We start from the raw sequence: 27,966 nt of genomic DNA, 5'->3' as shown, positions 1-27,966 counted from the left end.
ATTCTTAAAATAACGTTGACGCAAAATGATATGAAACAAAACACGAGTAGGTTATTCTGCTCATTGAAGCTTAGTATTTACTTACGAAAAATATTCTCAGTTGACAAAGTGTGTAACAAACTGGAAAGAAAAGCAATTTATAAACAAGTATCACAAATGTTCTCGTCGGCAGGCAAACACAGAGTATTATTTAGTTACTTTTGTGCTCGAAGTTTAACAAAGACTAATTCGCAAGGTTTACTCCTATTTTGAATATTTGTTTGAAGTTGATTCCTTTGTTTATTTTTAGTCACAGAATCCAATATTTTTCAGACATTGTTACAAATTAGATTAACCCTGTGACGTTGATATAAATCAGGTAGCAAAAAATTCTTTTTTTATGTTTTCCGTGTCTGTTTTAATTTAATAATTTGATGAAATGTACCCATAGCTACATTTTATAGTGCTTTCACAATTGTCATCAACCCTACGTCCGAATGTCTTCACAGGACGAGAAAGTGGCCTTCTATGAAACGCTAGTATTCTTCTATAGAATATTTTTTATTGTATTTAATTTCATGTGTTTTACTTGGTTTCTTAGTCGGATCTTACGACATCCTGTAAAGGACATTGATCTTACTATTCCCACACATTATAGCCACTCGTCACATTCGATTTTTTCGTCTCAAAGGGTGTCTTTTGACAGATCAATGTACATTATACCTCAATAATCTCGTTTCCGTGAACGAATCACCGTGAAACTCATTTGTCGTGTTTACACAATACATCAGCGTTTTGGAATCGATACGCACTCTGTCCTTTGTTATTGCCGGCGAGCACGTGAACTACATGTAACTTAGCCTAGGGCTGACTGGGATTGCTTAATTTGGTCTACAATCAATGGACCAGCCTTTTTTCGGATTCTAAAGTCATAAATCTAATAAAATTCATATTAATTTATTTTTTGTTAAAAAAAGTTGGCTTTTCAAAAGTGCTTTTGCATTGCCTCGTTAAATCCCACCACTACTTTACTACAAGAAAGTTACTAAGATTCAATAAAATAACACTCCTAATGTGGTGAAAATTACAAATAGATCATCCCACTTAAATTGATTTATGAAATAATTTGTAAGATTTTTGTTTATGAATTCGTTAATTGTTAACGTTAAAACAAAAAAAAACCTTTTAAATGTATAAAGCTTACAATAAAATAAAACATTACATTAGTAACATGTATGTTGTTAAGTCGACTTTCAGGTTTCAGTTGTTTATGAATTTCATTTACGTTTCTCTCCATTTTCTCTCTTTTGTAAGTAAGTTGTAATTTATATTCTGTAATGCCTTACTTATATGCACTTAAGTTTTCATCAACGTATCCATTAGTTCACGACTTTTGTATGCTTCATTGCATGAGTCCGCTAAAAAATCCCTTCTCTAATGGTAGCACCTGACTTCTTCTTCGTCGCTACACTTTTGCCAGAGTAGTCGTGGTCGTCACACCAGGTCCGGTGGCAAGCACCTGACATTACACCATAAATAACTACTTAACAAACGCAGTACATTTTCCTCACCATGACGTCACAATTGCATCAACCAAAGAAGCAAAGATGTCAGCTCAAGCGCATAAAAACCGCCACAGGAAGGATGCCACCCCTACTCGCTGCACGTCAGCCCCAGCCATGAAAACATTCCATTCGCGTGCTTGTGACATGTCAACGTCACGGAATAAATAGGCCAATGTGCTAACCAATATGTTACCACCCACCGTGCATGTGAAGCGTGTAATAGCTCATTGTCTATGAAATTACACAGTGGATTCTACGTTAAAACATCGCTGATCGGAAAATGTATCAAACTTGTCCCATACCTATAGGTCAGCCCTCTTGAATGTAAGTTTTCATGAATTTATGTGCCTGTTTCCTTCATTTTAAAAATCTAAATTGCATTTATATTCTCTGTCGTTGTGGATATTTCTAATCGTGTCTGAGCTCGATTTCGTTCCGACGATGGCGTTTCACGCTGCAATGACGTACTTCTACTTACATCATATCGGTCGTAGAAGGGTTAATTATTTTGGATTGGAAATTTCAAAAAGCGCATCGCAGGCCCCCCAAAACCATTCTACCATCGCAACTGAATAAACTGTAACCCTTTACTGCTTTAATTAGGTAATTTAAAGCAATAAAATCAAACGTATCAAAGGCAGCCGCTAATACTTTTAGCATCCAATTAACCTCGTAATTTGATCGCCACCAGAATTTATCCCGTAAATATTTTTAAATGGCCACGGGAATATTACGGCGAGCCCTTTACCGTGGTTCGCAAACAAGTTAGTATAACGAAAACAATGAACGGTTTGTACATTATAAAAGGGTATTAAAATTATTTGTGTACCTTTTCCAGTTTAGTCTACGTAAATGGGAGCTACGGCAAAGAAAAACAGATGTAATTTTATCAGACATCGTGGCTTCCCTCCTCTTCAGTCCTTAAATTCACGAAAAAAATGGTTAGACCATCGAAATATTTACCTGAATCTTTAAAAATTACTGAATTAATTCTACTTTAATGGACTAGTTAGGTGTCTTTTTAGTTTTCACCTCACAAATATGGCACTATATGTTTTGAAATCAATAGTCCAATAATTCGGTTCAGATGAATTTCCATCTTCATCTGAACCGAATAAAAAAAAAGATATATTTACATAGGTACCCCTATTACATTCAGTTCAGTCAGTTGAGTTTCTAAAATAATTATGTTAATGCAAAATCTGTGCCCACTGCCCACGCTTACAAAACTTAATAATTTAAGAAAACTTTGCTATTATGTTGGTTATGTACACGAAAATATTGTTAACTAGGTAATTTAACTTCAGTCGCAAAACCCTAACGGCGAAGGTATTTTAGTGTTAAAGTTTTAACAGCAAAAAATAACAAATCATGCTACTCCACCTCTACTAGGCCAATTTGCTACAGCTGAAACTTAAAAAGAAATTCCAATTGTAAGCGACGACTAGAAAACTTTGTTTTGGTCTGAAAAAAAATGGAGGGCCTACTTAAATTTTACTTTTATGTATGTCTCCAAACTGCCCACGGCGTTTGCGTTGCCCTTTATTTTTTTATTATAATTACGTATTCGTCAGGATAATGTTTGAAACAGGCCTCGGTTTTTTAGATCTCAGGAAAAATATTTTCGCTAATTAGGCTTGCGTTGGCGCCACTGACAGTTTGGGTGCGACTAAAATGATGTAGGTGGGCACTTCTTCGAAATTTTGAGCCAATGTTAAAAAAACACGAGGTAATCATTTCCCTAAACAATTGATCGATCACCTTAGTAGAATCTCATCGGAAAGAATTTTCAATTCCATGAAGTTAAAAAAGTTCTGGGAACCGAAAGAAAATTTGGAATAACTTACAGTACCTACTTTCGATATAACAATTGATCGAGAACCTTATACCCGTATTCACGAACGATATTGCTTAAGTGAAGCAGCAAATCGAACGCACAGCGTTGAATAGAGCTCTGTGATTGGTTAGTGTGTGACCCTGTGCTTTCACGCGCACTGTGAGACCTCATAGTAATGTTTGTGAATATGGGCGTTAGAATCTCATCGTGAATGAATTTTAAATTCCTTGAAGTAAAAATTCTTGAAGCCGAAAGACTTCATCTTATCGTGGGGACTCCATTCTGAAAAGACTGAAAAATAGCTTGAATGAACTGTTGAAATTGTGTAAATGCGAATTTATATGACTTTAGTGGCAGTTATGATTTGCGATCCAGATCTAGGATAACAAAGTATCATCAGAAAGAATAGAGAAAGATTTATCTATCGTACCTACATTTGACTAAGGAGATGATTCGAAGAATTGCATTGATTTTATTCATCCAGATTATGTCAATTTTTATGTAGTTTCTGATTATTTTTGACCTCTTAACTTCGTTTTTGCTCTTATTTTGAATCTACATAATTTAAAGACAAAAAAACTGCATTACTTTGCAACAGTCTCCTCAGTTGGCAGATGCTCACAAGCATGAAAGAGCTAGCATTTTGTCTGACAGAAAACAAAACACCAGTTAAAACCCGACATGTTAACTAATCGTAGACGCGAGCAGGGTGCGGGCTTAAAAGCACAAAGTCATTATCCGTAGTCTTCCATTCCACATATTGTTTCGGAACTGTACGAGTGCAGTAATGACGTCATTTAGACTGCAACTTTATCTAGATTAACTTTATTTGTGTGTACTTACTTCTACCATTGGTTGTTTTGTTCTATGACTTTTTTTGTAGAATTTATTCTCATTGTTCCTAAGCCTCTAGACCAGTGAGCTTACCTTGACTGTTTATGTTACGTGTGCTCGCTGGCGACTGCGTAAAAAATTACATTATATGTATGACAGATTGTACAGCGCCCCTAGCGGCTACTTTCAAGAACTAAAATCTAGACGTAGGCGAGCACACCTAACGTAAACTCATGGTAAGCACACAGAACACCTACCTAAAAATAATAATAGTCATAGTAAGACTTTCAACCGTGAACCGAAGCGTTCTAACTAAATATTCCTATTATTTTAGTCTTTTCTTTCACTCATCTCGGAATAATTTCAAGAGCGGTGGCATCAAATAGATCTGAAAAATTGAAAATCGTGACTGCTCGATTCTAAACGAACCCGAACTAACATAGGCGACAGACATACCCTGATTGCAAGCCGTCACTCCAGAAGCACGGAATCATCTCTCTCCGACTTTGAAGCCCGCAATATCCTAACCAAACAAGAACCACCTAACCATTTCGACTTGGTAAATATTTTCTTTAAAACTAGTGGTATCAATTCCTTATTGGGTCATCGTCACTCAGCGACTGAATATTTAGGTCAAATCAAATTCTTAATCTAAATGGGGTATAAATAAACAATGCTATTATGGTTAGTAAACCTATCGACCTCGACACTAATATAATACAGCATTTTGCGGCAAAGTTAGTGCTGTCCCACCCAGTATTTAGTATTGGTATTTTTACAGTAATTTTGTGGCCAGAGGGCAGTTTCCGCTAGAGGCGTTGTACAATCCGTGTCTTTTTTTACGCGCTCACTTGTGACGACGTTTGATGTAAACTCACATTCAACCCTCAGTACTAGTAGGCTAGCCTATTCAATATTGGACTGCGTGCGTACCTATATAATATTGGAAGTTCGATCCCAGTTGACCGCTGGACTATTTTGTGGTGAACCCACTTCTAACACATGCTTCATATTTGTTTAGGTCGTTGGAATATCAGTTATTTGTTCCACAAATGAATGATCCATTCTTGAAAATAATATCTTCTGTTTGTTGATCAGATATCACGATCCGGAGCCCGTCGAGTGGTGCTGCAGCAGGCCACGCCAGCAATGGCAGGAAGGTTCCGCTGCGAGGTGTCCGCGGATGCTCCCACGTTCCACACAGAGATACGATCAGCACCACTAGAAGTCGTCGGTGAGCATTGATTAGATTTAATTAATATTTAACTTTTTACACTCCCCTGCAGAGTCCCCGGACCGATACGACCAGGCTTTTAAAGGCCTTTTAAAGGCCGGCACTGTACCTGTAACGCCCCTGGAACTGCGGGTGTCTATGGGCGACGGTAATCACTTACCATCAGGTGATCCGTCTGCTCGTTTGCCTCCTGTCACATAAAAAAAGTCACATCAAACGCTGCTGATTTTGAGGGTTTGACTCTATGGTCCGGTTTCTGAATTAAGTTCTCAGTTCAGAAACCGGGCTTATGGCTAACTGACGCTAAAGAGTAGGTAATGTAGTTTTGTATAGAGCAGCTCATACTTCGCCGAAACGCAAGCAACATACAAATGCCAAGTGCATTTGGATTAATGAAATAACTCAAGTAACGAATCAACTCTTGTTAGAAGCCTAACCTAGGTATCGGTGTAAAGACAGTGGTGGACACTTAATTTTAATTTCCGTACATTTTTAGTTAATATAGGTAAATACGAGATCATCGAGTTCAGTCAATGACGCAAATCAATATGATTATTAAATTCGATTTGATTTGCGTCTTTGACGTTACTGATAAACGTCTTTCGACTCTTTGTTTTTTCTGTTGGGTTTAAATATTCGCTAATTTATTTTGGCAATATCAGTAGTTTACAATCTAAATGTAGGGACGTACCAAAATCGTACGACAACTCGACATGAAAAGGTCATTTAGGACAAGAAATCAGTTACCCTTATTTAAGGTAATAACACTCGTAATTGGAGGCCCTTTATAGTTTTCCAGATTAACTTTATTGTCGCTAATGAGGGTGATTAGAACTTTTCCTGTACCTTTTACGACTAAGAACCTTAATTTATCTGGTATTTGTGCTCTGAATCCTAATTTATTTTCTTTTTATTTCTAATTTATAAAAATAGCCTGCATTCCTAAATGTTTGTGGATCAATTCATTAACACCTACACGAAATTGTTTTCATTAAACAATAAGTGAAGGCACAATTTCTTTAATAATAGCCAATTTCAGGCCTAAAAGCCTAAGCCTTTTCGCTTTCAACAATGTATTACCACAGGTATTACTACAATTAAACCGTAAAAGGTTTATTTTTAGATGCTTTCAAAGTTATTGCTATAAATAGTTAATTGAACAGGCGAACAATGGGCGTTACAAATAAAATTTATTGGGTACTTAATGGCTTAAAACACTCAAATATTTTTAAAGCAGGTGCGTCCTTAATTTTGCATCGTAATGATCATAGCCATAATTTTTAATTACTTCAGTAATATCAAAGCTACGATTTTTCTTAGTAAACCAATTACGTGGCTGTACTTCGAAATTAATTGTATTTTCAACTTGCTAATTGAAGGATTTCTAATAAAAAGCGAGATCAAAATACGTTTCAGTTTATTCCTCGTAATGGTAAGTGACACACAGAGAATGTCAGTTAGGAAAACACAAAGGACATTGTCAGAAACCGCCTTAGATTCCTGGGCACAGCAGTAAAGTATCAAAATTAATCTCTTACTTTCTGAATACTTAAATATTAATTAGATTGTAACGGACACTTGAGGATTAGAAAATGAAATAATAAAAGTCTTTTATATGTATTCCATAATACTATGACGACATCCGGACATTTTAGAGCGTGGCCTGCTCCATATCCTATGAAGTTCCATAATTTGTGTCGATAAAATCTGTGTAAAATCGGCACAAGGCAATGCCGTACTTCATTGTTAGGAATCCATGTAATAGTGATGTTGACTGCGGTCATCATAGACAATAAGATACCGATATTGCAAATAAAATAAATCGTCCAAATTGCTACAGTATGACTAGATTTTAATTAAAAGTTAAAAATATATTGCACGATACTACAAGAAGTTATCTAATGTGTCCAACTGGTCGAAGGTCATGAATAAAATAAAAAGTATTGTGATCATAACACTGATATAGACAATGACAACAATATGGGATCATCTTTAATATATCTGTAACAGTTTCAAAATCCAATGAAAAATCCAATGCCGCNACTTCACTAATTGTATATTGTGTGTAATTGGCAGCATTCAATTATGTATGACACAAAATTACCGAAAATTACGGCTATAGTGAGCACTTTTAATGTAGAATCGGATTGAAATTAACATGCGAGGACTTTCAGTTTATCTGCAAAATGTTGTTCCCTGAATGGTTCACGGCGAAATTATTTAAAACGTAACAATATTTTGAATTCAGCCTTATAAATAATGTATGAGGTAGGTATTTACGTAAGCGGCGTAACTTTTACACATATAAAATTGAATGAATAAGTAGCAAAAAGAATCGTGCTCTGATATTGACCAGAAAACTTGTGAGCGAAAAGTTTTCTTTGCGAGTTTCTCTTTGTCCGTCTTATAACGGGCGAGTATTGGGCGTGTGGATGTTCCTGGGTTGCGGGAAGTTACGGCTCCAGAAATGATATGTTTGGGTTTATTAGGTGTTTTGTAAAAGTCGGTATTAGTTTGTGGGTTTCTATTTCTACACAAAATAAGTTATAGACTCTTGCACGAGCTAGCGTAAACAATAAACATATTCGTAATTCTGAAGATAAAAATTAATGCTACGCAGATGCTTGTGCATTTGACCCCAATTAATGATTATGAGACACGTCTTGTTTAAAATTACATCATCAAACTAGTTTAAGTACTTACCTATTCCTTTTCACGACATGTAGACATCAACAATCTCTTAGCGTAGCGTCAAAATCTAGAAATCTTTAAAGTTGGATTTATGAATACCCCTTGCCCTCGTAAAAATACATCTTCTTGCTTTATCAACGTACACATTACACGTCTAAATTAAACGCACTTGAAATTTAATTTCTTCAACCAAAATTCCATAGAGATTAGTTATCAAGTACAGAATAGACAATTGACTCAGATTGGAACTCTGTGGGAGGTCGTAATTGCAGATTCTTTCTTAATTAATCTTGTTAAGGCCCAGGTGCTCGGCTGATGTCTAGTGCTTTCATTTCCATTAATCTAGATAGAGCTGTTCATCTAACAGTGAGTTATTGCTTTATTCTACACCTAAAATGTGTCTTTACCCCACTTCACTTTAGGTTTAATAGTTTTTTGTATTACTCAACTGTTTGCAGTCGAATGGCCTTTAATTGTTATTAAATCAGATTGATAAATTTTAGATAATGAAATCGCATTGTTTATTGTAATAAATTATCATTCCCATTGCCACGAGCCATTATTACATCAGCCAGAAGTAAAAAATAACAAACTGTGAATAGAGTTATTTTTCATTTGTTTGCCGTTTTATCAAAATGCACCATAGGCAGCCAAAATTATTTGAATTTGGAATGTCAAAATTCGAATATTAAAAAATAGTGAAAATTGTGTTCAACCTCTTTAGAGATAAACTTCTCCGATGATTTTTTATTTAGCTTAAATTAAGGCAATGGCGTAAAAAATACAGCCAGTGATTTAGTGGCCGCAACGATACAATACGATATTCATAAGATTTGATATTGGAACGTAAGACAAGACCAATGAAGGTCGGAAAGCTTGATAAAATTTTGTCTTTCTACGAGAAGACTGATATTTTAATTTTATTAGAATATTTTACTACGATCTATATTTTATTTTTAATATTTAAAACTAACTTGACTTGACCAAACACGTGACACGTACGTGTGATTCTTGCACGTAACATGTCCCAAATAAAACCAATTGCGGCAGCGTTCAACAAAAGAATTGTAGTTCTGCTAAAAATCAAATAAACAGACGTCCAAGCTGCAGTCACGTACGCGACATAGGTCCGGGAGCGCCAAAACAGCTGTAGCTTGGATGCTGTCCAGGCTCGGCCTCGTCGGCACGCGCACCGACGATCGCCAAACGGCTAGAGTACCTTCTGTACTCGCCACTCTGCCCGGTGAAGCTGGAAAAGCTCCTCAAGCTACCAGCGCGCGTCCCTTCAAAAAAAAAATGCTGTCCAGGCAGAAGACTTCTTTCCGCTACCTAGCGTTTATTAATTTAAAATATCTACTGAATCTATTGAGAAATGTAACTTACTCGCTTTTATCTTGGCAATAGAACTATCTAACACGTGCCCTACATTTTTAGTAGCTGCAACATATAATTTCTACGTTAGCTTTTGTGAAGTGAAGCACTGTAGCACATGAAAAATAATGATTTAGTTTCCAACAGTCTGGATTAATTTCCAAGACGTAAAAATTTTCTTCCGTTTAGTCATTCTAACAGTATATAAAAATATTGTTGCAAAGCTGTATTTTACACTTTAATGTGAAGCCATTAATTTGAAAAATCTTTAATTTTCTTCAATAAATAAGTCAGTTTTCAGGAACTGAAAGACGCAAACGATGCTATATGGAATGAATCCAAGACGGCCGTCCATCCAGAACAAAAAGTTTTGTTAAGTATAAAAGTATGTTGGGATCTTATTTCGTACAAAATGTATGGACAAAGTTTTGCCGATATCTGTTATTTTTAGTATCTTTCCCTCTGTGTGACCTTTTGATGCTTATACTTTACCTGAATACATATTCTTTCTTGTATAAAATATGTTGTATGTATGTATGTGTTATAACGTTTATACAGGGTTTCAGTCAAATAGCCCATTAAAAGCTTTTTTATTTATTAAATTATTTTATTGAAATTAGGTAGGTACTATGTCTTGATTGTCACAATTTATAATCCACATTAATTTTTTCAACAGTTTTTGTCTAAAACTTATACAAATCAGGTTTTTGATGGATGTTGGTTGGCTTTAATGAGTAATATCGCATTTTCGTCATCAAAATTTAAAACTATATTTAGCACAAACCTAAAAATTTAGCTCAAAACCTGCCTCAAAGTTAGTGACGCGCAGTTTGTTGGATGGTAAATTAATAGCTGTCGGGGAAAGGATGACTTGACTTATTTAAAGCTGATATGAAAGCTAATGGACAGATTGCTCACGCTTGCTTTAGTAAGGAAAGTGATTTAATATTACTAGACAATGCCCAATATTCTCAGCAAAATTACAACTAAAAATTGTCTAAAACCCTTCATTCAGTCGAGGCATTAGATTGCAGGCTGAAAGCTGACACTAGTTAATATTTTGGATTTTAGTTTAAACTACGCTATCATAACATAAATAACATAATTTTAGTTGATAATGATCTCTAGTATAACCCCATTCAAGGAACAAGGTTGAGTTTCCCTATTACCCTGTATGCACAGAGCAGTTTTTAAAAGCAACTGAAACCTTGTATGAATGTATCCATTACACACACATTCCATTTGGTTGTGTATGTAATGTTAGCTGTCCATAAATAAATCAGTGATTCTGGTTACAATTAAGTAGCTCTACAATTAATTATGGATTAAGAGTCCGTATTTGAATAGGGGTTTATTTAGCCCTACCGCCCTTTAATGGCTACTGAAGCCCAACCTTGATAATGAATGTGAGCATACACTGATGACATGTAAGGGCACCATCAAAGTAATGAATACTCATTTATGTATGTAGAGGTATTTTACGGTTGTGGTAAAGACACTTACATTAAAAAGTTACCAATTAATACTTACATTCAAAAAGTTCTTTCTTATCACATATATTTCTTTATAAGTACTTGTTGTTAGACGTTTTGACATAGCCATCATTACTCATCTGATCGATCACTTGTAACTTGCGTGCCTAGGCAATTTTTTACCTAAGAATCGAACCCAAAAAACAGTTTTTTAAACCATTTATTGTCAGTCAATCTTTAGTTTCAAATTCTTATAATCTTGAAACAAGAACGTGTAGTATTATTATTAAGTTTTTGAAACAATTGGACTTATTCAATTTATTTAAAGTTTTATTGCACACAAATAAGAGTACAAAAGACTTTAGTCAATAGAAAGTAGGTATTTATAATTATGTATATTCTGATGACTTTGATTAGGTATCTAAAATATCAATTGACGTCACAATGTCGCAGTATTGTCTCTAGGAGATATAATGGCACTTTCCATGTCCTTGATAAGTCATTAGCAGGTACTAATTTGATTGTTGATGTGCGCACTAATTATTAATAATGCAGAATGTATGGGTAATCTATCTTATACATACGACATTATCGGCCTTTTATTTTTAATAACTACGTCAAGACACAGCTGTAAACACGATATGACGTTGTTCATTAACTTAGATTGTCTTTGTGATATACCTAATCGATTAGGTACAGTCAACAGCACATCAGACTATGCGTTTTTGTGGCAAAATATCCTCTACCACAGTGTACCGCGGCACACTGGTGTACCGTGGTCATTAGATGGTGTGCCTCGGAAAAATAAGATTATCCTTAGACTTATTTTTAGTAAGTAACTAAATACATAAGTAAGGGGTAAGGGTAAGACTAATAATAAATAAATAAATGATATCCTTGGACATTTTTACACTGCGCCGATAGCTAATAAAAGTAATTACTTAAAAATTGATTTTTCATGTGTGGTGTACCTCCAAAAAAATTCAATTTCCTAAATGTACCTTGAACATAAAAGTTTTGCGGGACGCTGCTCTACCACGAGACTTATATCGTTTTTATGTCACATTGTTTCTTTATGTGCTGCTGACAGTACCTAAATATTTGAATTCTTTATAGAGAAATTAAATCACGATTAATGTATATCCTGTAAAAAAATATCGTCCTACTACATTTTTTTCGTTGCACAACGTGTGTCTAGGCATTTACTCAAAATTACAGAATTTATAACACAATCCTACACTTTGCAGATTGGATTTTCGTTTTAAGACACCAACTCTGCCGTCTGCCCGGAAAATCAGAGTGTAGTTTGTAGTTTTTACTAGAAAGTTTGTTAATGGACTTAATCTCTCGGAACTTTGTAGATTCCGTAAGAAGTTTAGTACAATCCTCTCGAGCAGGGGCATTGTTTCCCTTTGTCTATCTACCTACTCCGTTTAATACGAGTTGATACTTTGTTTATAACTCCCCGGATAATGTAAAAGCCGAAACAAATGAAAATCATTCCTCATTCTAAAGGATATTTTGTTTTGTTCTTTTAGGCTGGGTTGCACCATCATATTCTTACCTTACTGTTAAACTCATTACAAAAAGCACCGGTTATCGTTATAGTAACGGTCAAATATAGGTGNTTTTCTTAAAGGTTTTAAACCTTTGTTTGTCACCTGTCATCCGCTTTGCAATGGAGGGAAGTCGAACCTTAATTTCGAACTCCTCCTATGTTCTTCTGATTAATTTCGTTGCGGGTCCAATGACAGTTTAACTTTCCCCCGGGACAAACTTGACCTTCATTGGTTGGGTTTTTGTGGCGGTCAAGCTGTAGATCCTGGCTACACAGGAGTTGCAGTGGTGGGAACGAGAGGTGGGAATAGTCCCGTGCAGACAGAATGATCAATTATAGATAATTTAATCACATTATCAATATTTTAATTCATCGTTAGAAATTGAATTGTAATATAATTTTTATTTATAACTTTATCGAATATTATTAAGTTCTTAATGGGAAACTTCAGGAATTAGGGTATGTATGTATAGATACCCAACTAAGTACGGCATAACTCTGAGCTAAGCAATCGATTGCCAAACTATTCTACCTAAGTCCTCCCAAACAATTAATTTCCAGTCAAACTTGGGTCTGTAACAACAGTTGTTATTGCTTATTGTGGTTCTGTTCTGAAATGCATTGGAGCGTGATATAAAGGAGTTTCTAGGACTTGGATTACTGTAATTAATTTATATTACTTTACGCTCACGGCTTGTAAAGTCAAAGACCTTTTAACAAAACACACCTACCTGAATAAACCAGTGAACACAATCAAAGGCATTAAAATTATAAACTGCTTAATAATAAACTATATTACAAGTTATTTAAGTTGCTATTTAGAACAAACAAAATATCATCTATACGAGGCTTATAAAACCAAATTTTTGGCACCGATATTATTCAACGACTGTGCTTTTTAATCAGTAATGTTCCCCTTGATGTGTTTCACATTGCTATATCATTTAACTCATCAAATTAACCAGTCAAGCACACCTATAGTATTCAGTGGTATTCTCTACGTATAATACCACAGCAAGTGATAAACGAGTTTGAGCCACTTAGCAGCAATTGGATACGTGAGCCCCGCGAAAATTGCAAGACGGCCCATGCCCCTCCATGCGTCACCGCCGTGACAGAAATGCTTACATGGATTCACGCTCTGTAAACGGGTTCCCGAACTGAATTTGGTCTGTGGTTGGCTTTTTAGATGGTGGCACATAAAAACACACTACCGAGAGTGTGTTTTTATGTGCCACGTCACAAACGTTCGATGCTCTTAATTTTGGAATCTGTAGTTAAAATGATTAGGCCCATGCCCCGCCATGCGTCACAGCCGTGACAGAAATGCTTACACGGATTCATTATCTGTAAACGGGTTTCTGAAACTACTGAATTTAGTGGTCTCTGTATGGCTTTTTACATGGCTGCACAAGGAAGAACGCTCGGTAGTGTGTTATTATGTGCCACGTCACAAACGTACGATGCTCTTAATTTTGGAATCTGTAGTTAAAATGATTAGGCCCTTGCCCTGCCATGCGTCACAGCCGTGACAGAAATGCTTCCACGGATTCATTATCTGTAAACGGGTTTCAGAGACCAGAGTTTTTTAGTTTCTTCTGAAACTACTGAATTTAGTGGTGTCTAGTTGGCTTTTTACATGGCTGCACAAGAAATGAACGCTCGGTAGTGTTTTTTTAGGGTCATGCGCCACCATGCAATGCGTCACAGCCGCCTAGCCGTGATAGAATGCTTACGCGGATTCATGCTCTATAAACGGGTTTCTGAAACTACTGAATTTGGTGGTCTATGGTTAGCTTTTTACTTAGCTGCACAAGAAATGAGCGCTGATAGTGTTTTATTTTTATCTTCTACGTCATCAAATATTGCATCGAACATCCTTATCTTTGAAATGTGTGCCGTGTGCTTGTGGTTTTTATTGGGACTACAAAACTATGCCAGTTCACACATAATAAAATAGGCTTCGGTAAAATGACATTTAATTTATTTTAGAAAATATAGCAAAATAATGTAAAAAATTATTTACTTTCATTTCTTCTTAAAGTATCACAACTTTGTATTTTTCTTTATTGTATTTTGAAGCTTGTCTTCTGATTAAATCTCATAATCCTAAAGGGGCATTATTACTTGGGGTGAAATTCATTTGAGTGTATTGAAATACGAAATATAAATTTCCGTGATATCCGTTTTCCTTATTTTATTCTATACTAGCGGCCGCCCGCGACTTCGTACGCGTGGATCCCGTTTTGCCCCCTTCATCTACGAGTATCTTAAGCGGTTTAGATTTTTTCATACAAATGTTTTTTCCCGCTAACTCCCGTTCCCGTTGGAATTTCGCAATATCCTGTTGTAACTAAGCTTTAAGTTTACTAAGGGACCTGCATGCCAAATTTCAAGCGTCTAACTTAAGCGGTTTAGATTTTTCATACAAAAGGATTTTCCCGGTAATTCCTGTTCCTGTGGGAATTTCGGGAATTCCTTTCTTAGTGCACCTCTACGGTACCCAAGCTACGTCTCTTATAAATTTCAAGTGCCTACGTTTAGCCGTTTAGGCTGTGCGTGGGTATGTCAGTGAGTCAGTCATACAAAAGGAATTTCCCGCTAATTCCAGTTCCCGTAGGAATTTTGCAATATCCTGTTGTAACTAAGCTTTAAGTTTACTAAGGTACCTGCATGCCAAATTTTAAGCGTCTAACTAACGCGGTTTAGATTTTTTCATACAAATGTTTTTTCCCGCTAACTCCCGTTCCCGTGAGAATTTTGCAATATCCTGTTGTAACTAAGCTTTAAATTTACTCAGGTACCTGCATGCCAAATTTCAAGCGTCTACCTTACGTGGCTTAGATTTTTTTCATTCAAAAGTTTTTTCTCGCTAATTCCCGTTCCCGTTGGAATTTTGCAATATCCTGTTATAACTAAGCTTTAAGTTTACTAAGGTACCTGCTTGCCAAATTTCAAGCGTCTAACTTAAGCGGTTTAGATTTTTCATACAAAAGGATTTTCCCTCTAATGCCCGTTCCCGTGGGAATTCCTAAGTATCCTATAACCTGCCCAGGAGTATGAAGAATAATTGTACCAAGCTTTGTTAAAATCCGTTGAGTAGTTTTTGTTTCTATAAGGAACATACAGACAGACAGACAGACAAACATTTTACTGATTGCATTTTTGGCATCAGAATCGATCACTAATCACCCCCTGATAGTTATTTTGAAAATATATTTCATGTACAGAATTGACCTCTCTACAGATTTATTATAAGTATACATAGATTAAATTTGCCACTTATCGATTTAAACATAATTTAGCGTTACAGGCAACAAATTGTGTAGGTGATACATTTTGCATAGTAGTACGGAACGCCAAAAATGAGAAACCTACGCAAGTAGTACTAATGTGCCTAACATTTATCTTCTTTTTGCTACAATCTACGCTTACGACGACAGTGTAGGTAATTTTTTAATGTGACATTTTCTTTTATTAACAATTGCCTCAGGTGAAAATCTAGTTAATTCACGAGTCACAAGTACAATCGATAAAATTCTACTTAATGTTTGATACATAAACTAAGTATCTCATAAAAGAGCGCCTAATGTTACTCATTATGTTCTATACAAAATTACTTTTCATACGAGCATGTAAAGCCCGAATCGATATTGAGGGTGGCAACCCCAAAGATATTTACCGCACATAATATTTTAGATCCGAACCGAGTGAAACGTGCTCTATATGAGAATGTCAGCATTAACGAGAATCCCAGTTGATCAAACAGTACATCAACCGCTAGTAAGTACTTATACAGACGACGTCACATCAAGGTGCGGCACCTTATAATTGTAATAGACGAAATTTTGCAAATAAAGCGCTGTTCTGGCAACAGTTCATCGAATTAGACGTGAACGAAAGTGAACAAAAAAAACGTCGTGCGGTCGACTAAAGATCATAGCACTATGGTCATAGCACACTTATCATCCCGGAAAGGGATCAAAACCGTATCGCTTTTGGCCGCGCGGTCACGGCGAGGCGAGGCGTTAACGTTACGGTGCGGATAAGTGTGCGTTGAAGTACGTAGTTTCATACAAAGTATACTGAGTTGATACGGTTACGTTACGATCCGTTTCCGGGTTAATAAGTGTGCTTCGTCCTTAATCGACCGCCAATGCCTCTTGCGTTTAACATTTTATCTCTAAGTACAGTCAACAACATCACATCAGAATTAAAACTTTAGTTGTAAAATAGCACGTCATCCAACTACCTACATAAGACTCCATAGTGTTTAAGTTGTGCTCTCGCCTGTACTAAGAAGTTTTGCCACTACGGAACACTAAACATTTGTCCAAGAGTCTGGTGTCGACAAACGGATTAGTTGGCAGGGTTCGGAGCTTCCACTCTCGTATAATATTCGGCCAAGTGTCCTGAGTGCCAGTCAAGAGTGCAAATCAAGAAAGTGACATTTAAAACCTGGATGGAATTTGTAACAGCTTCTGAAGATATTTCGGAATTCTTTTTGATCTTCATTTTCTAGTTAAAAAGGCAACCAGGATAAGTGATTTCATCAAGCACTTTATACTATCGCGTGGTAGGTACTTTCACTAAGCAATTTGGTTCTAAAAGTTGGATCTAAATGGAGGTTAGAATTTAATGATGTTTCTATTAACACCCAAACTAAAACCCGAAGATGTTTTCCTGGGTTTTTTTTCTCAAACAACTTTCTAAAATATTATTATAATAAAGTGAATGTAAATTCAAAAAGAAAGTAAAATGTTTGAGTTTTTGATAATACCAGAAACTATTTATAACTACAAAGCTAGAAATGAATCTAGCTGAAGAATAAACCTGCCTTGCTTTCATCCCTCCAACAGCCTTTTGCGGTATTACGCGGATAAAAATGGCTCGTAGAAAAGCCACGTAGTGAAATAGGTTTTGTAGTTTATTACTAGTGTGAAGTTTCATTCACATTTCACGTTATCAATTCTTTTGTTAAGCTTTTAAATTGGTTACAATAACTGCTATTGTTAAATGGGACAGATTGCTTCGATATCTATGAATAAGTACGAGTGTGTAAAATGAATGATCAAATTGTTCCTCGATGGCTTTGAATATAGGCACGTTATAAAAGCCACACGGTTTTCCTCCACGTTACAATTAGTATGAAAACAATGTAAAATATTAGACTTTATAATACGTTACTGTTATGAATGAGTTAGTTGAGATAATACATACTCGTACTTATTGAATTCCATTACTGTCCATCTTGCTTAAGAACTATTATCGTTTTATTTTGATCATGTCTAACTTCATAAAAGAATCAGCTTCCCACGGAAATAAGCGCTCACAGATGTTCAGTCTTGCCCCACAACTGGAAAACAATTGAAAAGTATATAAATAATTCATTAGGTACTTACTCGTAAGGTAATATTTTGAAATGAGATTGGAAAAATAAGGAAACAAGAAAAAGATTTAACGTATATGCCGTATTTAATAAAGTGCGGGAAAATACTGAGCATTTCATCTTGCTCTCACTCCGCGTAATGGTAATAATACATAAAACCGAAAATTGTTTTAACGTTACAGAACGGGTTGTCGTTAATATCTGGTTATTGAAAATATGAAAAACCCTTTGATGTAATTTAAATTTGCTCTCCTGTAGCCTGGGGGATAGTCAGAATATTAGAGCGGAATTAAATTAAATTCTAAAAGTCCTTTCGATTCTTATGTTATTCTTAAGTTATTGCAGAAAGAAATAAAGAAAAATTTATTTATTAACAGTGGCACATGGTAATAAAAAAAACTAAAACAAAATAAAGAGACAGACGCATTAAGTGTAATAAATAAATACCTACACGTGGGTAATTTACAACATTCTAACAACAAATACTGCAATTACTTAGCTTTATAAAGTCAATTAGATTCCATTGAAACCAATAAATTAAGGTAGGCTGCTATTGAAATAAAAATTCATAGAAACAATCGTGTCTTGAAACCTATTGGATTGGTGCCATTGCAGTAGCGGCGTAAGGGGGGGGCGGTGGGGGCGGTCCGCCCCGGGTGCCAAGCATCAGGGGGTGACACAAGTCGCGCAGATTAGTACTCACTGGCACATTTGCATGGCAAATCTGCGGTACGNTTAGATCGTTTTGTAACTTTAAATTGTTGTCACACAATCCAAGAAAACTCGCGGAAAGTAATCAGTCAATGACCAAGTTTGCAGGATAAAGTATAAAGTCTACTCAGTATATTAATTAAGTCTCGTCCATCTAAGAGCCCTTCTATAACAAGGGTAACTCAATAAGTTGGTTATAGCTCGTTTGTAAGCCAATAATTAGCAAGATGTTGGCCCAAATTATAAACGATTTATAATTTGGGCCTATTTTGGCTTATAAATAAGATCAATTATTGATCTTATCACTTTTTTTAAGGAATGCAAATGGTTCAAATAATAAACTAGTAAATGCCAGTAAGTATTCATTGCATGCACGTGCAGGAAAACGTCATGTAATTTTAAGAGATTAGCGCAGATATCGATCGTCGATCAAATTGTTTTAATTCGTTATCAAGAATTAAGAATACGTTTTTCTGAAAATATTTCAATAATCTGATTCATGTTAGTGAGATAATTACTAGGCGTATATCTTTTTTAAATCAATATTGTATGTAAATCATAAAAAATATTGATAAGGAAGATATGACACAATAGTCAGTGGATACTTTTAAAAAATAAGGTGTCAATACAATGACGTCCATTGGCGCTAATTTAAGTATTGCAGTATCGATAGAGTAGAAGTATTTTTGTTCTCATTATTCTCATTAATTGGACAGAGATTGCGAAAAAAGGGAAAAGGCCGTAAGATGAAACATTGCCGTCAGCTCATTGAAATAGAGCTCATTATAGTTTTGCCAAAAAATAGAGTTATTGCTGATATCGCTAGCACGGCAGTATTGTGGTGAATCCACTCATATCCAAGCGTATTTAGCTTAGTACGGGACCAATAATTAGTGCATTATAAATTACTAATAGATATTCTTAAAAAAAAATAACTTTCTTTCATTCCATCATAATAACAAATCGGCATTTGTTGTAGAACCACCGGAGTGGGGCCCGAAGCTGGTGTCGGACCGGTCGTGGTACGGCGTGGGCTCGACGCTGCGGGCCACGTGTGCGTCGCCTCCTGCCTACCCTCCTGTCAACCTCACCTTCGCACTCAATGGAAGAGAGGTAAACTTGAAACTTACCCTAGACCTAGATTATATGAAGGCCCTGTCTGTATGTATATTGACGACGATTTCTGATTTGTCGCTAGTTCACAACGTTTACTGTCCAAGGACAAGAAAAAAATTACAGATACCTTAAAACAGCAACACGAGGCTTTTTATTTCGCTCTCTTCAATAAAATATCGAGGAAAAACATTTACATTTATTTTTAAAATAACACCATAATGTATCTTTTACCTGGAATTGTGACATGTGTATGAACGCACTCATATTTAGAAGTATATCGGACATCGAGGAAAAAACTATCGAAAATAAAATGGTATAAAAAACTTTGAAACGGACATAACAGTGTGAACTGCAGTTATGTCTCGTGTTCTGGCAAGTTATTTTATACGAGTGACTTGTTGTGAGTGAACATCCTATTAAGGAATTATAATAGGTACAGGTATAATAATATGCAACCTATTTAATTATCTTTGTATGGAAAAAATCATAATAGTCACCCTGTATATAACTCTTCCGAAGTAGGTATAGTATTGTGGCAAAACCTGTGGGCTTAAAGCGGTCAAATAACAATTTAATAGACTAGAATAGGAGGAGCTTCACCCACGCAGTCTATCGATTTATCTTCATAAATGGCACAAAAGATCAAAGCGAAATGAAAAAAGCTCAAGTTCCATGTGTATCGGTTTATGAATGTTAACTCAGTATGACGGGTCAAATTACGGATTGCCCTTGTTGATACGCTCCATGAGATTGTTGTGATAAAAGTAAATCAACGCAGGCAATCTAATGAAAGGCAGACGAATCGTCTCTAAATAATCCGTATCTAAGCGTCCGTAGTCAATATATGAGAGCATTAGTGGAGGCTAATCTCCAGCCGCTTACGTATTATGCGCGCACATTATCGACAGCTCTGGGTCGGGTAAAAAATATTGACATTATTATTGCGTCTTTTCCTGAAGCCTTCTCCCGTAATTGTTTACTGCCAGTGGCAAAAAATATTCCGAGAATATATCCGACGCTAAGGTAAAATTGCTGGCAAAGCTCAGATATTATCACAGGAATGTATTCTAGCTGGAATAAATAGAGAAGAAAACTAAAAGTCGCAATGTATGAGCATTTGCAATTCCAGGAGTGCGAATGGCAGGTCGGCCAGACTCGCGATTTCGTATAAAGGTCACATAATTTGCATCGCAAGTTTTAAAGGAAAATATTTTATTCATGAATTTTTAAAAATAAATCCTAGGTAGGTACTTTATTCACAAGTTACACATTGATGTTTTTAAATCTTTCTAGATGATATTTTTTACAAAAAAACGCCGGATCTCCATTGTCAAAAGCTTTTTTAGAATTTTGATCTCTACTCGTATTTTTGTGCTTAAAAAATCTGAATGAAAACCATTTATGATATTGAGCAATAAATACATACCAGTATAATTATGTTTATTTTATTGAAAACAAGATCATTGAACCGTAACAGATAGAGTACTACATAATCCCATAATAAAACCTCTTATAATAACAGAATGTTTAACAGTAGCTTAACAATTCGCGAAGGCAGGTTTTAAAATAAAGTACTAGCAGCATGGAAGAGCTATTCCGTAATATGTTGTCAAAATTAAGGTCAGTAGGTTGAGTGGACATTAGCAGCAGTGCCGTGAAAGCATGGCATGTAGCAAGCATCTTACTGCTACCATCTAATATGCTTTGAGCGAGCCTGCAAGCGCGCTTGAATGAACATACTCGGCGGTAAAAGTATGTCAACAAAATGGCAAGTGGATAAGATAATTAATGACAGCTTCTAACTTTACCTACTAATTAAATAATTAGCGAAAAAGTTTATTGGATCGACTTAGTAAACGCTACATAAATAATTCAAATAAACTTTAATTGAAAATATTTCGATTTATTAATCTTACTCGTTGAAAATTTTATTTCACTCGTAATCAACTTTGTTTCTATTTATTCTACTATTATTTCTCACAAACGGAAACATAATTTTCTTATTTTATAGCACAATGACTTTATTCCGCACTTTTTAAGCTCGGGCTAGCCGGAACGTTACTTGATTTTTCTGCGGAAGACAGTAACTATCTCTCTTGTACGAAGCTACATTCTTTTCTCGTTTACCAGTAAATATTCTACTGGTTTAAAACTTTAAAATTCAATATATTTACCGAGAGAAAAGCGGTCACAAGAAAATGTCCCCAGTTTGTACTTTGCGCTTACAACTAAACAGTGGGATAAATAAGCTTGTTCAGGGAAATAAAACATGAAAATAACTTACCTGAAAGGAATTCTGACCTATTATGCTCGTAGCTAACAAGAACAATGAAGCGCTGTTTTTAAACAAACACGCCTAAAACTGGAAAGGCGCCGTTCTCAAACCTAGATTTAATTTTAATTACGTACCCAATATTTTATTCAATTTCTTAGGATTGTGGATTTTATTTACAAAACTAGCTGACCCGGCGAACTTTGTTCCGCCTTAATGGCAATAAATAAGCAGACTTTTTTAATTTCGAACGGGATAAAAAGTATCCTATGTCCTTCTCCTGGCTCTAAACTACCTCCCTGACAATTTTCAGCTAAATCGGTTCAGCCGTTCTTGAGTTATAAGCGAAGTAACTAACACGACTTTCTTTTATATATATAGATGATGTGAAAAGTAGCATCAATTCCTATTTGTATTTTTACATTATATTTATTCATTAGTTTATTGCTGTTGGTAGATCAGTTCCGTCCTTTTGAATGCTCAAAATCCGAAAGCGTACACGCGCAAAAAGTTATTTTGAGTGTACGCGATGGACAGACAAAGCAGATTCACCAGATGTCCACGGGAGAACAATGGCGTACCTACTTACTTCACTTTGACGCTAGTGTTGTTTTTGCTCGCTGCCCGCTGCGTAGGCGTGTTCATTAATCACAAAGCAACTCTGAGCTAGATAAGCTTTTAGCGAACCCCTTTATCTGGCTGGGATCACATCTGCGATGGTTCTCGTACCCGCTCTGCTGAAAGTGTGCCAAAATGTCTATTATTTGAGTACTATTCAAGTTTACTACCAGCATAGGGCTGTGTTCAGCATGAGAGACATTTGCTCTTATATTTCCAATCCCTTTGCATACACTGCTATTATGCACATAATACGAAGGTAACCTCAAAATGTTTGTGTCTTCCGTAAACCTTACTTTCGTAGTAACGCCACAACCCGTAGCTACGATGCTACGGTACGCTGCTACGACAGCATTACCTACGATTCGAACGATACAGTACCTATACGATTCTTGCGAGTGTAAGTGAATACAAAAAATCCGCAGTTGAATATAGGTACTATAATATTCTGAATCACGCGGCAAGTTTAATCAGAAGCCGCTCTAGGCGGAACACTTTCAGCAATTTTCTCTCTTGGCTCATCTGACATCTATTGCGGAATTGGCCTCATTCCGTAAAGTGTGTCAATAGGTACATTATACTCGGCTTAGTTTGGACTAGGAATTCGTTTTGTAAAAATACCTTTTAACCAACTCCCATGACTCTACAACGAAAATAACTATGGATATATTTATGTACAACGTCATTGATTCCAGATTATAGTATAAGCAGGTACTTAAGACGAAAGTATAGATTCTATTCTCTAAAGTCAGTTGAGGGAAAATGTGCCGTAACTTATTGATGTAAAGTCCAAAACCAATTTCACAATATAGGGAAATGTTGAGAAGTTTAGTTGGTAGCTTTCCGAACCCGATTCCCAGCGGCAACGATAAACCTTTATACCTTTCAAATATTTTACTAGCCATAAGCCAAGCCCAGCTTCACAGCCTGAAACTACAATCAAACCGATTTCAATAGAAAAAGTTTTAGCGATACATAAGTTATTTCGATTTCATTTCCAAATACAGTGAACTTTATTCTAGTATTTACAATATATTTTTGCTTACAGATCGACATGGAATCGTATGTGCACGAACTACCGCAATGGTTCAAGTGGGACCCGCCTCCAAAAGCCGAGACCACTACTACCGATCTCCCAGACGACGACTTGGGCTTCAATATATTCCACGACGATAGCAACATCCAGTATTTGGACGAGACCTACATAAATCTGCATAAAGAGGAGATAAGGCGGCCTCCGAAGGAGAGCCTGAAGCCCGTGTTTGAAAGGACAGGGCCTGATAACCGGCTGCCGTCGGTGGGCGAGGTGACTTTTATCGTTCGCAACGAGGCCTTCGAGAGAGGCAGCCTGCGGCTGACCTGTATAGCTAGCATATACAACTTGTACGCGGCACGTTCCGAACTAATATTCGATATGGAGCAGCCAGAAGTTGCTTCGGTGTTAGGAGTCCGTAATAGTGCAATAGGTAAGTGAAATGGATATTGGACTGCTGGCCCAGTAAAGCGTGTTTAATTCGGTAACATTTTGTTTCCCATATTACGGTTAAATGGAATCATCTGGTAATGTCCGGATTTAGATAGAGATATGGGTTTGGATTATGAATGATCCGTGTGATTGGATTAGTTATTTCGCTTACAAACAGATTCGTTTTGGGGATAATAAACGTATTTTTTTTTCGTTTTTCACAACTGTTACTATGTAAGCAAACAGTACGACAAGTGCGTAATTCATATCTGAATTTTCTTATCAAATCCTATTCTAATTTTTCACTCGAAATTTAATTTTACTCTTTTTGTTTCAGATACAATTTCGTGCAGTACTCTGCGGATAGTAGCCTCTCTAGTGCCATTTTTGTACAATATCCGGTAGTTCGTTAACTAATATTTATTAATTAAGTACAAACGTAAATTACCAGAACTTGTAAAAACATTTCATTTTGTACAAACTCATCGAACATATCCAACTGTAAGAATTTATCTTCCGATAGGTCATGTATAAACTAAAGCAGAATTGTTAATACTAAATAGATTTTAATGCCATTTTAATGAGTCTTAAAGCTGGTTAACCACTTATCTATATTCAAGATGTGAACTATAAGTTACCAATTTTCACTGGGTTATTTCATTTTGCCAGTACCTAAGGCACAAACTTCATTTATGTAAAAATACACGATTTTTTAACGCATGAGTTTCTAAATCCAGATTTCAGACTATCAAAAATGCATTAGAGGTAGGTCAAAATGGCCAAAATTTATATTATATTCTAAGACAGGTGTAGGTTATATAAGCTATGTAATAATTAAGAAATATAAATGTGATAAGGTTTGTTTGTAAAACAAATAGATAACTAACTCCGTTTCTTGCAAATTAAAGTAATGTATCTGTTAATAACTAGCAAAATTTATTGAATTTTAGTACAACTTGGAGGAGGAATTTAGAAAAAAAATGAAGCTATGGTTAGTGCAGAAGAATCTCACCCTTTCGAAAGACTGATGACTTATTTCTAAACTTTAATTTCAATTGATTTGGTAATATTATCTTGAGGAATGCATTCTCTCTCGCTCTCTCTCTGAAGAAACATTATTAACAATCTACATTAGGTAATGTCTTTAGACAAATTAATCAGAAAAAATAATTAAATTATGAGAATTACTTCTCACTTTAAACGAATTTTAAGAATAGGTTACTTTTTGTTTAAGATCTGCTATTTTTATCTATAGTTTAAAATAGAGTTATTTACTTATGGTTCCACTGATGTTGATTGTTAAGCCATGTAAATAATAGATAAATGTATTGCTGTAAATTATTTCAAAGGAATAGAGATAAATAAAAGGATGTTGGATCTTCGTTTTGCGAGTTTAATTTCTGTTATCTCAGTGAAATAAATTATGAAAATGTTGATGAAACAATTTGTATATTATTAGATTACAATAAATGGTACACTGGCAAACATGAAACAAAAGATATCAGCAAACTTATTTCGGATTCACTACGCTAGCTTAGAATTTCGTACGATAACGAAATATCTATGCACCATACCACAGGCCATTAATATGATACAAACCCCACTTAACCCATAAAATGCTCACAATAATAAGACAATATTCCCCACTACACATAAAAATAAATCGGTAATTCCCCATTGGAAGAGTTCCACATAATCCCCAATCAATCATCTCCGGGGATGGGGTCCACAATAAACACAGAAAGTCTCGCCATTATGGAGAAAATCATTTATTGAGCAGTTGCGCTCCCTGGAAACGGATTACTCGAATCAGCTATGACGTATTAGCTCACTCACTGGCCTATTTATCCATGGCCGGCCAAATGGATTTGTATCATTAGCCATTATTAGTACGATAACAGATGTTTTCCAAATGGTGAACTTGGAATTATTGTGCCCAATAAAGCTGTCGTGACACGGTAAGTAATTAGTTTACATTGGGTTAATTAGCTTCGTTCGAGCTCCCCTTACTTTAACGCATCATTAGTTCTATTCATATTAGACGACCCATCGCGGCGTCACCTCAGTAAGTAGTCGCATGGTGAATCGACTTGACCAAAAAGGTAAAATAAAAAAAATAAAAAATAAATATCCTTAGACTGCGCTTCTAGTCCCAAACTGAGCAAAGCTTGTACTATGGGTACTAGACAACGGATATAAACATACTTAAATACTTTTTTTTTTGTAAATACATACTTATTATACATAGAAAACACCCAGTCCAATACAAACAAATATGTTCATGCACACAAATGTTTGTACTGTGCGGGAATCGAACCCGCTACCTCCGGAATAGTAGTCCGTTTCGAACCACTACACCAAACGGCCGACAAGTGGGTAGGTCAAATTACTTTGTAAAACTTTTTCTAAATTGACTCGGGTATGATGAAGAATTCTCTCGACAGAAACCTTATTTATTGTTTCTTAACACAAAATAGAATATACAGTTTGATAGAGATCGGCTATTGTCTGGAATGGGTTATTAAATTCATCAAATACAGCCTGTATTTATTCGCCTACTCGTCCTAGGTATTTCATCAAAAATGTATTAAACCTATTTATGGAAAAGGAACCAAAATATTTGAATATTAAATGTTGTCAAGAAAACCGAGGCATCTTATTTAATCTTAGGTTGCCTGAGCTATTTTCGTGGCATTCATTCGGGCGGAATGTTGCAATATAAAATATATCGTGGGCCGGTCGAATGGACTCCCAACAAAGACAACAATTTACTTTTCAACGCTTGCCATTGTCGGGGACCGCTGTGGCATCGCGAAACCAATAACAATCTGTTACTTTGTAGAGCTTTAAGGCTTTCGGTCGACACTATTGTCTCGCCCGTTCGTTAGGGCCCGACTCTTTTCATTTAGGCCCGGCGTTGATTGGGCAAAATCCATCACCGACAGTGTCTCTGCGGCGGGCCCATTCATTCCGCACCCAACTTTGTTTAGTAAAATCCAAGTTTCCAAACCCTAAAGTTACTTTTGAATTCACGGTCGGCCAAAAATGTGGTTCAATCGCCGATATTATTCGATTGTGCGCTAATTACACTTTTAAAAGCTACACTGGAGTAATGAATATTTAAGCAAATCTAAGCGGGTCGAGAACAAAGTTTGTTTTTGTGGTAGCCCCGGGCGAGGTCCCGCTTCTTGCTGAAAAATAGCTTTGTGGTATGTTAGACAAATCTTAAATTAACCAAATACGGCTAAAGAAAACAATGTTAATATCAAAACTTAGGACCTAGCCGAAGCCATTTTTATAGTACCTATTATTTACTTAATATTAAATATCATTCAGGCTCAGACAAATTCAAATCAGTTACCGCAGGGTAGATGAAATATAGTTTTTGTTACAAAAGATATCTTTCAGATAGGCATAATAATATTTCAATTTAGCAATATCTTATACTATTTCCAAAATTGTCTTTGTAAGCGACGTTATCACAATAATTTCATTTGCTAATTGATCGTGGATCTAGTTGGATTCTAGCAGGCCCATGATTGGAGGGGCCTCGTAATGTCTAGTATTAACATTGCCTTAGATCGTCTGCCAAGCGCAACAGAGTCGAACTAAGGGTCAATAACGTCAAGTGGGTGAAGCCAGGCTTTAGTTACTGCTAAACGCTCAGTCCACCTCATCTCCATTCGAAGTCAGCCAGCGTGACGTAATCTCCGCTTAGAGATGCTACTTTATGATTCGTCTTGAAAGGCCGTTGTCAGCCCGAACGGAATTGTATTAACGCAGTTCGCAATTCAGGCAGAATGGGGTTACAGGGTGACTGTCGTAGATGCAATTTGGCCTTGATGTGAAATAAA

The 27,966-nt window shown here is 36.0% G+C and overlaps 1 protein-coding gene across 1 annotated transcript in view; it reads left to right on the top strand.

Moving 5' to 3' along the window:
- LOC114365557 (uncharacterized) overlaps positions 1–25,496 on the top strand; it is a 53,347-nt gene extending 27,851 nt beyond the window's left edge. Inside the window, exons 4-7 of the mRNA XM_028322160.1 lie at positions 5,314–5,449; positions 19,621–19,754; positions 23,696–24,113; positions 24,450–25,496. Coding sequence (XP_028177961.1) covers positions 5,314–5,449; positions 19,621–19,754; positions 23,696–24,113; positions 24,450–24,517 — 756 coding nt within the window. The 3' untranslated portion in view covers positions 24,518–25,496. The remainder of the gene's footprint in view (positions 1–5,313; positions 5,450–19,620; positions 19,755–23,695; positions 24,114–24,449) is intronic.
- Positions 25,497–27,966: the final 2,470 nt, after the last annotated feature.

Source organism: Ostrinia furnacalis, unplaced genomic scaffold, assembly GCF_004193835.3.
Source record: "Ostrinia furnacalis isolate ACB-3 unplaced genomic scaffold, ASM419383v2 OfSCF7603, whole genome shotgun sequence".
Taxonomy (NCBI): domain Eukaryota; kingdom Metazoa; phylum Arthropoda; class Insecta; order Lepidoptera; family Crambidae; genus Ostrinia; species Ostrinia furnacalis.
Note: the sequence above shows the minus strand (reverse complement) of the source record. Positions and strands in the feature narration are given on the sequence as shown.